At 36.1% G+C, this 16,346-nt stretch overlaps 1 protein-coding gene across 2 annotated transcripts in view; it reads right to left on the bottom strand.

The window, feature by feature from the left end:
* Nucleotides 1-1,071: 1,071 nt before the first annotated feature.
* Nucleotides 1,072-16,346, bottom strand: part of LOC121408693 (collagen alpha-1(XXVI) chain-like) — a 53,022-nt gene continuing 37,747 nt past the window's right edge. For both annotated transcript variants that reach the window (XM_041600239.1, XM_041600240.1), the window contains exons 3-8: nt 13,710-13,807; nt 10,287-10,339; nt 9,472-9,772; nt 8,982-9,049; nt 3,163-3,250; nt 1,072-2,210 (exon numbers count right to left, since the gene is read on the bottom strand). In XM_041600239.1, the coding sequence (XP_041456173.1) occupies nt 1,771-2,210; nt 3,163-3,250; nt 8,982-9,049; nt 9,472-9,772; nt 10,287-10,339; nt 13,710-13,807 (1,048 nt within the window). In that variant the 3' untranslated portion in view covers nt 1,072-1,770. The remainder of the gene's footprint in view (nt 2,211-3,162; nt 3,251-8,981; nt 9,050-9,471; nt 9,773-10,286; nt 10,340-13,709; nt 13,808-16,346) is intronic.

The raw sequence follows: 16,346 nt of genomic DNA, 5'->3' as shown, positions 1-16,346 counted from the left end.
AATCAATTCATATATTCCCGATACGTCTCAACTAATGCCTTCCTTCATGACCTTCGAAATGATGTAATTACTTTCCTTATGCCCATAGCAAAAAGAGTTGGTTTAAACGCAACTAAGAATATTCATGCGCCGCGCATACACCAGTATACGCACCAGTGATTGGTTGAAAGTTTCGTTGGATGGTATTCTTTCTGCAAAACCTCAGAAATCAGAACGATTGGTATTCAAATGAATATTCACTCGAGTGAAGTATATCAAGGCTCCATAAAATATGAATACATTTGTCAACAAGTAAGTGTGAGGATTAACAACTTTAGAAAATATTAATGATCATGGCTTTTGATTTTATACACAAGATGGTAGTCTGTTTGCCAAAGTTTGTTACTGTAATCCTATTTAAGCCTAGATTACTTGTATTTGATAGTTCGTATCGGCTTGAGAGGGTAAAGCTTTTCACTTTAAATGTATTGGTGAATCATTGAAATAAATAAGAAAAAACGAGAGTAATATTGATAATAGAATCATTTACAAATGTACATCAGATTGATTACAAGTAAAAAAAAAAAAGATTTTGATCTATCAGCTATTAAATCAAATCAATCTATACTATACACCGTTTGTTCACAAATTACTTTACTTAATTGTATTTACAGTAAACAAAAGTACGTCAGTATATTAGTATCTTCCTCTCTATATTCTCTATCACACAACACTCACTATCAAATCGTCCAACGAAATAATAAAAATAAAAATAAAAAAGAATACTTTGGCAAAAGGTAACGAAGATGGCATGTAAGGGATCGAACTGATACTTGGCGCTACACCTGACGTGCGTCACAATTTGCCGTTATACCCAGTAAAAACTCTTCATAAAATTTTCATGCAATGCTTTATACTATATGAATGAACCATATGCAATTATTGTTTAAACGGTTTAAACAAGTGTTTAAAATTTTAAACAAAAAAGTTAGATCTTTACTATTCAATTAGTAAGAAAACATGTTTGCTTTAAGCTGTGAGACAACTACTGAAATATTCATATAGTAAACATGTTTGCTTTTATGAGCGTACTATGGTTCATAATGTTGTAAACAGCGATATTACTGTGTATCGTCTGCCTCGTCTAACAATGCAGCAAAATATATAATTTGAAACTTCACTACGACAGAGAATAATCTATAAAAAAAAAATCGGTACAGACTATTCGATAATCAAAATTAAAAACACACCATCAAAGGAAAACTCAAATCAATCATGAACAAGAGGACTTGAACGATCAAAATTTACATAAAACTGAAACACAGTTACTGATATTCATTAATAACTTATATAGCACCAGTTTGTTATGAAAGAAAAAATGGAAGACTGATTTAGAATCGTTAGAAAAATTAAAACGATTGTGACATTAAAGAGAATATATAGGGCGAGGATAATCGTTGTTATTCGAAATATTACTTAATCTTAAATTAAATATCTTTAAGCTTACAACAAATAGTTTCTTTGTAGTGATTTTATTTTGTAATGATAATTGAGCGAAAACCTTTAAGAAACAATACAGGGCAGTATTTAAATCATTTGACACGTGTGAGGTATATTATTAACATAATACAACTTGGCGTATGGTTTATCTCAAATACGCTTTTACTAAAATTTAGAGAGAAAAATCTCAGAAACTATGATTTGAGTTTAAAGAAATTTGAAGGACATAGGTTATAACAGTCAATTATAAAATTTTAATCAAAATGTTATCAATATAAGTACGAATTGCCATTAGACTAAACTGCTGCTGCTGCTCCCAGTTTTACGTTTTGTTGATGCTGCGTCCATGGACGAAGATTCAATTTGCGTCTGTGGTGGTTCATGTAAAGCAGCTTCTATTTCCGTGTCAAAGGGCACATTTAGAGGTGTATCCCCCCTGGGGACGACCCGAGGGGGTAAGAGCCCATCGCCCCGCAATGCGACTGACGGTACCGGATCAGTTTCGGTTTGTAGTAGTGCCGCCGAGTCGGTTGGGCCAGTACCCGATGCTTCTTCTCCTCCTATCATTGTATTGCCTTGTGGCGGACCGATGACCGTGCTGCCGGATGGAGACCCGTCGGTTCCCTGGTCGGGTATCGAGTAACCCGGTGTTCTCGGTGTTCCGATGTCGATGTCGACACTGCTTCCCACTGACATTGGAAAGAATGGAACGCTCATTGATTCGGCTCCACCTGCAAAGTGGAAAATAGAACTATGCTAAATTAATACTCTTTATGTTACGGTATAAGCCTTTGCAACAATCCATTTGTTAAAACTCCAAAAATGCCTATTAAACGTAGATTTTGGGCCCGTCTTACAAAGAGTTGTGATTGATCCGATCAATCGCAACTATCACAGCCAGCAAGGTCAACATCTATTATACATGTTTGTTCGAAATATTTTCTAGCTTTGATGTATATTCATGCATTAATTGTTTTCTTGAAAATTCACTGTGCTTCTCTTTACAAAGGACATTGTGCAAATTTCCTGTAGAAAAAAACAGGACACTGATGGATTTCCATAGAGTTACGATTGATTAGATCAATCGCAACTCTTTGTAAGACGGGGTCCTGATTTGCAAGGATGTTAGAATAAGGGGAAGAAAACGATATAATTATTGTCAAATATTAAACAAAAATATCAGGTGACAGCATTACAAACCGTCATTTCCAATATAAAGGATGTTAAGGCCAAATCTAGTTGCGCAGAAGGCCTACTTGAAAGAAAGAAAAAAAAATCACTCGATCGTCCAGATCAGACAGGAGGGACAAGCAATTTTTCAATTAAAATGGTTTACTCTTACAATCCTTACAATCTAAAACCGTTGCAGACAGAGTTTATTCACAATTACATTAAAATCAACATATTTAAGTTCCAAAATGCGCGATCTGGACCCCGTTGCATAGAAGTTACTATTAAAGTAACTTTCCCATCCAATGGTGACTATCATGGCGACGATGATCAACGGCCAATCAAAATCAAGGATTCTATGGAAGTTACCACTGCATGGCAAAGTTACCATAAGTTACTTTTACACAACGGGAAATCCAATTGCGTCTGATATTTGGAGGTGTGATTGATTGCAACAACTCATTCTGAAACGTGCCCCAGCACATTTCGATACCACTGAAGTGTTCATCTCACCTTGTCCAAACTTGATGAATTCATCTAGCATGTCTACACGATCTTTCAGCTTGGCCATCTCCAGCAGTAGTCCTTTCAACTCTGCAGCCTTTTAGAACAAAGAGACAAATAAACTCTTTCTTGTCAATCGGAACTCTCACTTGAAAAGTCACAAGCCACCAAACGATGGCAGTACGTGAGTATAACAATAATCTTTCTTCATCAAGATATTAACCCTGCTAATTTGGTCGTAGTGTTGTAGCAAGATATCGTTTTGTATTTTGCATTGTTTTGAAGAAAACTGTACAGGAATCTTCTCGAAACAAAATTATTAATTCATATTGTGGCAATAGCCTAATGAGCTGAACTTTCAGAGGGTTCCAAACGTTATGTATGGGGAAAATATGTCGCAAGCGAGCCCCCCCCCCCCCCCAAAAAAAAGGGGGGGAGCGAAAAGTTTATTGCGAAATCTAATTTTGTGATATATTTCGACGAAATAGGAGAAAATAATACTATATGTCACAATTTTCCCTTTCCTTTTCTTTGTTTTTCTCCTTTTTCTGATAGCGGTGGATTTTATTTTATTTTTTTCGCGGGGGGGGGGGGGGTGACCCCAAACCCCGCCTATGCGCCAGTCTATAGCGGGGTAAACAGCGGAGGAGAGCGTCAACCAAGGGAAAAGTCATAAAACTGTCGATTCAGTACCATGTGTGCTCTTGACTTGAGCCGCCGCAATCCTTCAAATCTATCGCAGAACGGACAAAAATAGAGACCAGTCCGACTTTAATCATTAACTTAAATTGGTTAAAAATGTGTCCTAATTGAAAACATGGAAACTCATGTTCACTAATATCACTTAATAGACAAACCTTGGGGAATTACACACGGTAAATCCGATTAAGCAAAAAATGTCGAGGAATATTTTTGATAACTGATTCGATTGAAAACTTGTTGTGATGAAATAAAATATATTTTTGCCGCGGTCTGTATCAGCGACAGGTCAATATCCAGATATATATTTTTTTATGTTCCTTGTTTGGAAAATCATTACAGGTATGAAATCTGAGTAGACCCCGCATGGCAAATATATATATAAAAAAATTACTGGTGTGATAATTGACGACGACGATGATGATGGTGTTGATGATAATGATTGTGATGGTGATGATGATGATGACGACTATGTTTATTAATAGCTATGGTGTGACGATTATGATACTAGTAATGGGAACGTTTATAATGGTTGTGAACTTGTGATGGCGACGATGATGATGATAGTGGTGACGGCCGAGCTGATAACGAGAGATATGTGAACAGTTCTTGGAATAGACGAATGGATTTATAAAATTGAACGTTTTTGTGAAGAAACTACTGAGTGCAAATGCAATCTCACCATCTATACAAAGTCCCACGCCATATGTCGTAAAAATTGTATATGAAATAATTCTCTCTGAACAATTTGTATTTTATGAAGTGAAGTCAGCTGTCCAGATTTATGGATATTTCACTTGTCTGTCCGTGGATGATCGTAAACCGACCGAGAAATTGAATTTCATAGCGATCCTGGATTGCAATTGGCCTCAACCCCAAAAGTACTTGTGCTCCTCTTTAGATTGTTTTGTAAACCTGCAGTCCCTTATAGAAACCAAACGAAAATGTGCACTTCAAAATAAATATAACAGACATAGACCTTCATCAATCCATTAATGATACAATGAAGGATTATTACAAACACAAAAAGACAGTATAAGGATCTTTACGGATTAACAAGGACTGAAATTAATTTCATTCATTATCACATGACAATGACGATATATAGTTTCTTGGATCCCAAATCTAAGACGTTGGTATATTCTGCCGGGAGACGAAGTGAACTTAACTAAATAGAGAATTGTATAAAGACCATCTCGGTTTTAATTGGCAAATTATCAATATTTCGCATTTCCCTACATTTCTCATTAAATTACAATTTAAACGTAACTGACCTCCAAAGTGTGTTCAGGGGCAGGATGTATACCACAAAATAGAAACACGGTTACTACATTTACAGAACAAGACCATCTATTCGCTTAAATGAATAGTAACAAAATATAATACTGAAAAAAAATCGGATGTAAAATAAGCAAATCATAACAATATAACGTATAGGGCCTGTGCAATAGTAGCTGATATCATGGAATGCCAATGAGCGAATCGATGACGTCACATACTACTACATAAGTTAACTATGTAAATATCACACGGTATTAAAAATCATTTTTTGTTGTAAATTTGATGATAGAAGAAACCGTATTATCTACAATAATAATTAAACGTAGGATGTATACTTGAAAATCATTCAATTACAGTATAGCCTATATACAGGAGGAAAAATATCTTATAATTCATTAAGAAATACTAATGTGAACGGGAGATATGTTCTTACTTGCTCGTTTGCACCTAATTTTGTTCTGAATTTAGGCAAAAATATCGAAATGTTATATTTTTCCTATTTTATATCTGATGATTTTTATGAAATTGCCAGCATTATGCTTGTTTGGATTTTCTCTATCTATTCGAATTAACTTTCAGCTGTGATGGACCTGGACTTTATGGCAGCAGAAGACGAGAGCTAACGAATTGAGGTACCCAAAAAGCCAACAAGCCCCCACCCCGAGTAGGTACATATACATCGTTCACGGCTGTGTATTTATCGATCTCCCTGGAGGAACAGAAAGTCGGTGTATTTCGTTTTGACAGCAAGCGTGGCTAAAACGGCTTTTTACAAGGGACCTTTTGACATTGGTTGTATTCGTATGCCATGTGGCGCCCATTAAGTCCAATCTAAAATGGGATCATGTCTCTTGGGCCTTACACTTCACGCTTCAAGCGAGACAGATCAGTGTAACAACCTGCTTTCCGTAGATTTAAAGTTAGAATCAGGGAAATCCCTCTTTGAATTGCGAGACTTCTACCATTAAAGTATATTAAACATTGGATCCATTTATCTAATGTCCACCGCAACGTTGTAGGACCGTGAGAGGTTTGATGAAAATTATCCACAAACCTGAGTTCAGATTTTTAAAAAGTTTAATTGGGCCTATTGTGACGTCACATGCGAGCAGTTCTTCCATTCTACATGTATGTGCCATGTGATACACACTTCATAAAATAAAATCTTCCCATGAAATTTTCACTGAATCTATCTGTGCATTCAATATCATAGGCTTCCATTGCAACAATATTTCCAGCCCACAAACCAATAAAATTTACATTACGTGAGAAGGTACTGCTATGGCAGTCATGTTGCATCAATAGGTGAGAACGTCCAGGCTTCAAACTAGAAAATCATGTTATTCATTGATTTTCTTTACCCTTCAAAATTACTTGTACAAAAAACAATATAATCAGATTTCCCCTCATTACTAACGGAATGATCTATCATAGCAGAATACTTGGAAAAGAGTAATGGAAAATCCATTTATATGCACCGAAAAACGTCGGCTTACAGCTGACGTAATTATCGCGGCTTATAATCAATTATGAATACATTACCCAATAAGACGAGTATTTATTTACAGAGTGCTATATTCCGGGCCTATGTCCCTAAACAAGTTCAATATTTCCATCAACGTGTCTAGAGAGGAAAACATGTAGACCGACAATATTGATGCTACATGAGTGGCGATACCGTTACATTATACGCTAACTTTTTGTCATCAGGAAAATTCCTTTAAAGCTAGAAGTGGATTGGCTTTTACGGCGATCAAGCTCAAACTACCCTAGGATTTGTGAGATAAACTTGTCTTTTCATCGGGAGAAAAACCCGCTAAAAAGCTGGAGGTTTCATCCAAGATCAAGTGAAGTTTAACAGGATTTTTCACTAATGCCATGGATACCTATGAAGAGGAGTGTAGTGTGTATAGTGTTACAGTCACACCCACGGGACTGACTCCAAACCGATCAAAATTTATTGCGCCATTTCCAACGACATCCCATCGGTCGGTTTGGCGTCGGTGTCGTCGGTCTGACTGTAGCAACAACAGGAAGATGGGAGGGTGCGATAAGAGGAATTTTAGAACCCACTTCAACATGATCAATGTCTGTCTGCCATTTTTATATCAGGATTAACAGGTATGTGCTCCTATTCCTTATTTACCGTAATCATGTTAACATCAATAACATTTAATTCATGGAAAAGGACCTGGTAACCGATCGTCAACAACCTAAAATGAAGGAGACCTCAACTCGAGGCAATCCTTTCACTTAAATCTGTAATTATAATGATCGTAGTTTGATGAATGATAAATTTGGGGCACAGGATAGGAAAGTATAGTAGCTGTTTATCAACGATTGACATGGCTTTATCTTAAACAAGTCGGAAAATGTCAGTTGCTCTCCCCAAGCCAAAAGAGGGGTTTTCCTAATTCATAATTAAACAGCAAAGACTATAATGCGAATGAAACAGTCATTTACGCAATTCCAGGGGCCACTTAAGCTAAAGAGCTCTAACTTACGTGACTTAATTTATTGTCTTTGGTTAGGAGGAGGGCGATGGGTTTAATTTAAAGTATAAAACTTATCCCCTTTCGAAAATCATCCATTACACCCGATTCGAATTCGCCTTTAGTGCCCCAAAGATGATCGTCAATATTCTGATGAATAGCACTTGACAAGCTTATATTCGCCGATAATATTACAACAAGCAGGCTTAAGTCAGAACACATGGTTTGTGTTATTTTTATATCATTCTTATTCACAGAACGGAAACAAGTGTGATCAGTTGATCTAATTCTGGTTTAAATAAATTGTGACAGAAATAGGTTTTTGTTCCGACTGCTTTTTACGACAGCCTTCCCAAATTGATTGACACCGAGAAAAACAAAAACGGTTATCAATAAACAAACATACCATGGTAAACACGACTTAGGACTGCATCAATGTAGGAACTAAACAATAATCATGGTAATTGATTCTTGACATACTAGATAGAAGTAAATTTGCTTAGCTATATGAAGTTAAATCAGAGCAAGGTTGGTTTCCTTCTATTTCTTTATAAAGTTTTGCAATTGTTTTTTTATTGGCGGGGTAATACATTCAAATATTCATCACAAGAAGAGGCCTGTGGGTTATTCATAGGCAGTCATGGCTATCAAACTTTCCAAGACACCATGACTGTCTTGTTATAACAGAGTTGTACATAATGAAAATGATTGCCACATGAAGTAGGACCGTTATCATGGTCATGTGCTTAGTTTCAAGGCAAATACATCTAGAAGAACTACCGAAGTAAACTACAGACCGAATAAAAATCTGGCCACACGACATTTGCTCCTGCAGCACTTTCTCGGGGATTTATTTCTTCTAAGTTAGATGTAGGATCAGGGTTAGGTTCCAATAAGTTTATATGTTTAGTTGAGGGTAAGGTTTAGGGTAAGGTTAAATCAATGGTTGAAGTTGGTCATTCCATTTGTGTGGAATTTATAGCGGAACAATTGTCGCCGGAGCAAATGAAACGAAACCAAAGCTATTTTGCCATCAACTCTCAGAACATTTACCTCCACTGACATGACAGGATACTCACCATGGGACATCAACCCACTATACTCCCTAACAACCATCAAACTGATGAGCATCCAAGGATATTAGAACAATTTTACTAAATTTGAATATCAACCAAAATTCAGATCATCCCAACTCGTATTTTCGAGTAACTGTGTTGTACTATGGTGTTGAGTCCCTGAATCCCTAACCAATGTCTAAAGCTCCAAAATATCCACTTGGACAGGGCAGTTGCTGGGTCAGGGGCAATCGTACTACGATTGTTGTAAAGTTTTCCGAGAATACTATGCTTGACTTACCGTCACAACCATTCCGAGTGATTCAATGGACCCCGGAGGACCAGGAGGACCCGGTGGACCTACGATACCTGAAATGAAAACAAATTACCATGTTCGCTTTAGATGAGGTGTGATTTTGAAGATTAGTTTGAAATATTGAGATACATGTACGTGCATAAATTCTTTCCTGCAATTTAAAGGACAGTTAGGAGAGGACATTTTGGAGATAGATACCAAATTGCGAGGGGTGCCCAACAATATTACAGCACTTCAAATGTGTTATTATCTGAATACCCTCTCCAGACGAGCCAGAGGATGATGTATTTTGATCAAAATGCAGATATATGCGATTTGAAATCAGGATGTACTTTTGTAGTTATTGACCTACCAAGTATGAAAGTCAAAATGGGTAAGTAGAAATTAATGAAATTGCCAGAAAATTACGAAGTGTTCTCCGTCTCTGACATCACCCATTACAAGGTGAGCGATTCCAGTGATCTGATGAACCTACCTGGTGCAGACTGTCCAGGGAGGCCCTGAATCCCCGGTGGACCTTGAGCCCCTGTTTGTCCTTGTGGTCCAGCAGGCCCTCTTGGACCAGGATCTCCCTTTGGTCCTGCTGGTCCCGGTGGCCCACTCGCACCCACTGCTCCGGGAGACCCCGCTGAACCGGCGGGCCCACCAGGGCCACGTGGGCCTTGGGGACCTCGAAGAGTAGTGGTACCACGATCACCAGCACTGTTATACACCGGGTTTACCAGGTTGACGTCATGGTTTACAGGTCGTATAGATGCGCCCCGTGAACGACTAATCTAAAGGTGGGGTTTAAAGAAGAAAGGAGTGGTAAGTGTCAATTCTGCGCTATGACGTACTCTAAATCTTTACTGTATTTGTTTGGTATCGACGGGCAATACCAAAATCTTTCTCTAACATTATCCGATGTCTTTAAAATTATCGTGTACAAATTTGAATGATGAATATTATTAGTTATAAATTGTGTCAATAATAATTTGATGTTTAAAATGTGTTTACGAATATCTCCATGTTTAAATGTAATCAATTTTTGAAAGCTTTGAAATAAATAATAGTAAAAAGCTAAGCAGAGAACCAGCAAAGAAAACTACCAATCGAAAGCTAGTATCGAGAATTGGGCAATGAAATCTCTGGCAATTCAGATGAAAAGGTACCAAATATTTAAATATCTTATTCATGTTCTCTGCCTTGTCACCTGATTTTTCAAACAGACTCATGCATAATGTATTTTCACTTTGCCAAATGATAATGAGCTTTAAATTGAATTCGTATAATGCAAGTTCTTAAACTTACCAAATTGTTTACTTTTTGTTGTAATTCATTTAACGTTGAACAATTCATACATGCTGCAATAGAACAAAATAAAACACATAAATCGCAATTTAGTACCAACGTGACAGATACATTTGTACTGAGTGATTCAGGCCTACTACAAAATTTGATCGAAGAAAGGTAATTTAACTTTTGCCTTAAATGACATGAAGATCACACGAGCACTCATTACCCGATATTCAAATAACATCTACAAACCATTATCACTGAGGGAAGAATTGATTTCCATGAGGTGGTTATCTTCATGATAATCACGATTGTAACATTCAAAATCAGAAAGCTCAAATAGGGAAACATCTCAAATTTTGTGTAAATGAACGAGCAACTGTTTCAAAGCAGACAGATCATTAAAACTCAATCCGCTATTCCGTGTGAACAAACAAGCATTATGCTTTTCGAAAGGATATCACTCAGGACACTGCCGAACACTTAAAGAAATATGCTTTGCACCTTTAATACTATCATTTGCATAAATACGAAAGGTGAAAACCAATGTCACCATGGGAGCACCTTCAAAAGGGCAGTTTTACACCTACTTTGCAATTTCCAGGAGGAGAGCACCTTTAAGGCTAATAAAGGGGAGAACCTCTCAAGGTGCACCTATTTTTACTGTTCAAGGTTGAGCAAAAGTTTCTTATAGTGAAAAAGATATAAGTTTAAACGTATTCATCAATGACAAAAAAGTATAAATAGTTGCAAGTGAATAAGGAAAGGATAAGCAATATTGGGTAACGATATTCTGGGCGAAGGAGCACTATATCGTTAGAAACCCTATCCAATATCCGTGCTATAATCAAATTTTATTATCCTAATGCAAATCCTGTCAAAAACATTTTAAAAAGTGCATTCAACACAGTCTTACCTCTACACACGCTTAATGAAGTGGTCAACAGGTAAGTATTTGATGCAGTGGCTTGATGTTTATTCTGAATTACATTACTATATTTGATTTTAAATGAATAAGAGTGAAAATATTCCGTTCATAAAAAGCCGAGGCTCAATATAGCGTTAGTCAGTTACTAGTTTGTATGTTGTTGGCACCGAGTCTGTGTGATAAAAAGGGTAAACTCATTTTATTTGTCCTTCGAAAAATTTGGCAGAGATATTCTTCATAAACCACAAGTTTGTGTCACGAAGGCACATAATATTTGAACTATGTTAAAGGGAAAACTAATAGGTTTTCTTTTGAAATATGGAATCATATCTACGCCGAATAAAGCTACCAAAATCTATTCAGATCATCTGATCCTCTAACCCCAGACCCAGCCCTTGCAAAAGAAGGTAAAAAACAATAATAATGAACAACAAGAGTTAACATGAGCAACGACTTATAAAATCAGCTTAATTTCACTCGTCTATACCTGTACAGTCGTATAATGACCACAAGCGGTTTGAGTTATAATAAACTGCTAATTTACGAGAAGAAATAAGATAAAAATACAGTATCATCTTTCTCGATCATGACATAGATTTGTACTTTAATAATCATTTAATCGAAAATGTATTGTTTTTCTCTAATTCATGATTATTATGTATGATAACAAAATAAATACTCATCGTGTTTTTAACACTTAACACTCCGACTCATCGCATACTTACACCTTAAACTCACATTAGTAATAGTGCTTTTGATAATCTAAGAATGTTCAATATCTAATATATTTGGATGGAATACAGAAAATTGACTGGAAACATGTCTTGGTCTCTGATTAGGCGTGACAGCTTAACGGAAATATATTAAATGAAATCTCTTGGATAAAAGAGGATGAAGCTGCAAATGGCATGAACTAGGGAAAAGAGACAAGCGAACATAAATAAAGAATCTTTGTGAAGTAGGAGAGATTGTGTTATCTCGTAATAGGAGCACTAAGACCTTCTTCAATCGTGTTCAAGATCAAAGACAGTCTCTACAGTCTCCATGTGAAGAGGTTTCCTGTTTCATATTGACATAGGTTGAATGCTCTCTGCCTTCAAGATCCGTACTGAGATTTTAACATATACAACGATGACGAAGATTTTAAATGACATGGTCTAAAAACTACCTAAGATTCCCCCTGCAAATGACAACGGGGAAGACGAACGTTAAGCTGAGGAAAAAGTCAAACCTGTTTCATTGCTATGATTACACAAAGGATGATTTCTTTTCAACGACTATAAATTTGAATAAACTTTCAAACATGTCAGATAGAATCATTTTTAAATTCGAATGCAACTGTGAAGAATATGAGTATTACAATCTCTGTCAGAAAAAAAACAATTGAGGCAAACATAAATAATATGCGGAGAAAGCTGATCTCAGAGCAGATTAAAACAAGAGAAAAAGAAATGAACTAAGTATGCTAGTACAAGTAATAACGAGAGATTTAGTCAAAGCACTTTCAAGATTACAGAGGAGAATAATATTTTTGTTTTCATTTCATGTAAACTCGAGGGGACACCTCTTGGAGACAATACACCATAACAAACATGATACATGAAGTATGAGGTTGATTAACGAGGGGATTTCACCGAGTCACCTCCATCTATCTTTCTTTTTAGGGTTCAACACAGACTTTAAGTTAAAGTGTATCCTTGATAAAACGGAAGAGAAAAATGCAGACGAGGGCGGAAGCCAAGAAAAACCTCCTACTCTTGAGAATAGGTGAGGTGCACAGCTAGGTTCATATTCAATGGTGGTCCTCTGACTCCTGTTGATCAGGGATCAAGTTCAAGATCGGGTTCGAAAGCATTCGATGTGATAACTCGAAAGAAGTCAAGATATATCAGACAAAAACACCTCCTCAAAAAAAGCAAGGTCTAGTTTGAAACACGCCACTACCCATAGAAAATCTCCGATGTCATGGATGTATTAATTAAAAAAAAAATGATTTTACGATTTGGTTTACCGACTCCAACCATGTAAACGGACTAGACTCGGATGTCCATAGAACGATTTTATGTATGGCTTGTATAGGCATTTTCTGGATTTATTGGATATTTCAATATTATCAGACCTAACTGTTAATCAAGCCCTATATGGCACCGAAATATGTTACGATATTATGTCATTCATTAATGGATTCAGTAATTTACAATTAAGGCTTTGTAGAAACAGTAGAAACATCGGCTTCCATTATAGGCAACTGATTGATCATTGGGCCTTTTCACACGTGAATCTTGAATCATCGTTGTTCATGATTCTATTCATGTTCTGGTTTGGTTCACACTTCCTAAATATTCGTCATTAGCCTTATTTTTCACTGGAATCATCATTTAATTTACGATTTTTACCGTATGGAAGGGCGGTTAATCTCATACGGTAACAATAAAATTCAGGACATTGCAAATAGGAGACCTTTCATTTATGTCAATCTAATCTCAGCATTATTCTATTTTTATACTCACCGTCGTTACAATTTGGGCCATGAAAACCAGGACAACATCGTCTTTCTGTTGTTTCTACTGTTCTGTATCCTATTGTATATTTTGGTCGAAACATTACCCTAAAAAAGGAAAGGAATACAGAAAAATATTGTTAAACTGACCCAAGTCTGTAACATAAATCCATGAGTGATTTATGTAAATTCACTACATTCTGAATAGTATATGAAAACAACATAATTGCCACATTAAAATCATTTAAAATGATTTATATGAAAAAAAACCTTTCCCGAGACGTACGCAGAGCACATACGCATGATAATAACGGAACTGATTTCATTTCACTGTAAATCTTGGAACAAAAAACAAAACGCAAAAAGAGTATGAGAAAGGAGAGCTATCAAAGAGATAATGAGATTCGCTGATTTATATCATTGGGAAAAACGACAAACAATTCTTTAGGACAGGTAAATATATCTCTTATAAAAATATACAAATTCCATGTCATCTCATAGGTAGCTAAAAATAACTCATGGATTGCTAGTCATTTGAAAAGACAATGTATTTTCTTTTCGGACTAAAAATAAAAGGGGGTGGGGCATTAACAACCCCATCGACCACAGTACAGGGGCCTACATGTATACTCGACAGACAGGCAGAATAGAAAAACCATACATAATAATTGTCTATGACGAATGATCAGGTTTGATACAAATAGACTTATGGGAGATGGGAAGGTGAGTCTGACCTGGATACTTCGGAAGCATTGAATAAAAAAAGGACCCCATTTTGATATATTTTCTGATTACATTTATTGGATGATATATCACCGTGGGGACGATAGGTAGTAAAGCGCCGGCGTCTGACTTTGTCAAAGTTAATCTTCGAGATGATTCAAAATTACGACATAATCAAGTTTGACCTTCCTGTTTTTTTTTAAATACATTTGTAATACTTTCAAACTCTGTTGATAGTAATTGTAATATAAACATGATAATTGAAATGGATTGGGTCTTAAATCAAGTTTTGCACGTTCGGAAATTAATTTTGATTTGAATTGGATGCAAAGCAGTTCCCAGGAATGGATAAAATTTTGTTGATAGAAAATAATTTCGTCTTGGATGCTCCGAAAAGGATTATTTTATATATATAAAAGAGAAAATACGTCTTAATAAATCAATCAACTACTTCTTTCAATTCCTATCTAAAATTAAGCAAATGCACATTTGCAGATCTTATGTGCATATTGTCTCGACGTTAAAGCTCCTTGGTCCTTCAGCTTATTATTGACTGAGGCGCGCGTGAATAGGAAAGCGGTATAAATGCACCACTGACATGACTGATACGATGATTAATACAACATTATGGCGGGGTTTTTGCGTGTCATCTACAATATCATGACCTTCATCACTGTGGCCTAATTTTCGCCTTATCACAAGAACATCAGATTTGTTTTCTTATATAGCATATGGGTCTATCGTTTAGAACAAGAACCTCAAGCCAAAGCAAGTGTTAAGCGCTCTCCACTACTGGAGGCATAAATTCGTCCTGTGTAAAAACTGTTTAATTACAAAAATAAACTGACAATGGAACATTAATGACCTCGTGAAAACAGTTTGAGGAATTTGATCTCATCGTTAATCGTGGTAATATCAATCGCATCAAATCATTGTATATTATGACCATTCCTAATCACAGGATTTGTGTATCTTTAATAAAACCTACCATTGCATTGACCCGAACTTTGACGCCACCATGGTCGATGATATTATTCACTATGGCATTATTTTGGTGACATTGATGTCACTGTTTCTTAACAGTTCCATTTTATTCTACGTGTCCATAATTATATAAATTATTATCTATAGGTAATGTTATTCTTTCTTTTGCATTGAGACTTAGGTACACGTAAATTTAATTTGCTTTTTGACAGAATTTTTAATTTACATCTACCTAAGACAGGTAAGAAGACTGCATCGCCAGGACAATGAAATCACGCATTCAAATGTATATGGATGGATTGAGGGATCATTCTAATGATATCAATCTGTTATCTTAACGTTTGACACAGGACAAGCACTTGGAATGGATTTGCATTCTTGAAATGTGTATACCAATCGGATTATCATTTACCTTTGGTTACGATATGGATATCGGAGATGATTAGCCAACCCAGGGACGTCCATGGTCAACCCGTCTATTCTTCTTCTTCTTTTTTCAATTTTTTTAAAAACAGAATTTAGTAGATCCACCTACAATAATTATGCACAATGATTTATAAATACTGTACATTTAAAATGAATATAATCCAGTAAATGTTCAGGTTTGGGCCCTCACATTAACTAAAAAAGAATCGTCAATGATCCGAAGACGACAATGACACAACTTCTTTGAAATGAAGCCTGAGAAAAGGATTCAGTCATTAAGAAAACTATGTCTCGCAATTACACTTCTGTTGGAATGCTCCCCAGGGAGTGGATAAAGTACCTAGTTACCTACATTTAGAGAGCAGGCCTAAATGCTTTTATTCTGTATTCTTTTGGCTTTCTCATAATTATCGCACAGACTAGTGGTAGGGCAGAGTTAACAAAAGAGGCCATGAACTATTATTGATATGTGATGTGTAAATCAAAGATGATTTGTCAACTTGCCGATTTTTTT

Source organism: Lytechinus variegatus, chromosome 2 (assembly GCF_018143015.1).
Source record: "Lytechinus variegatus isolate NC3 chromosome 2, Lvar_3.0, whole genome shotgun sequence".
Taxonomy (NCBI): Eukaryota; Metazoa; Echinodermata; class Echinoidea; order Temnopleuroida; family Toxopneustidae; genus Lytechinus; species Lytechinus variegatus.
The sequence above is the reverse complement of the archived record's forward strand: the minus strand, read 5'-3'. Positions and strand labels throughout refer to the sequence as shown.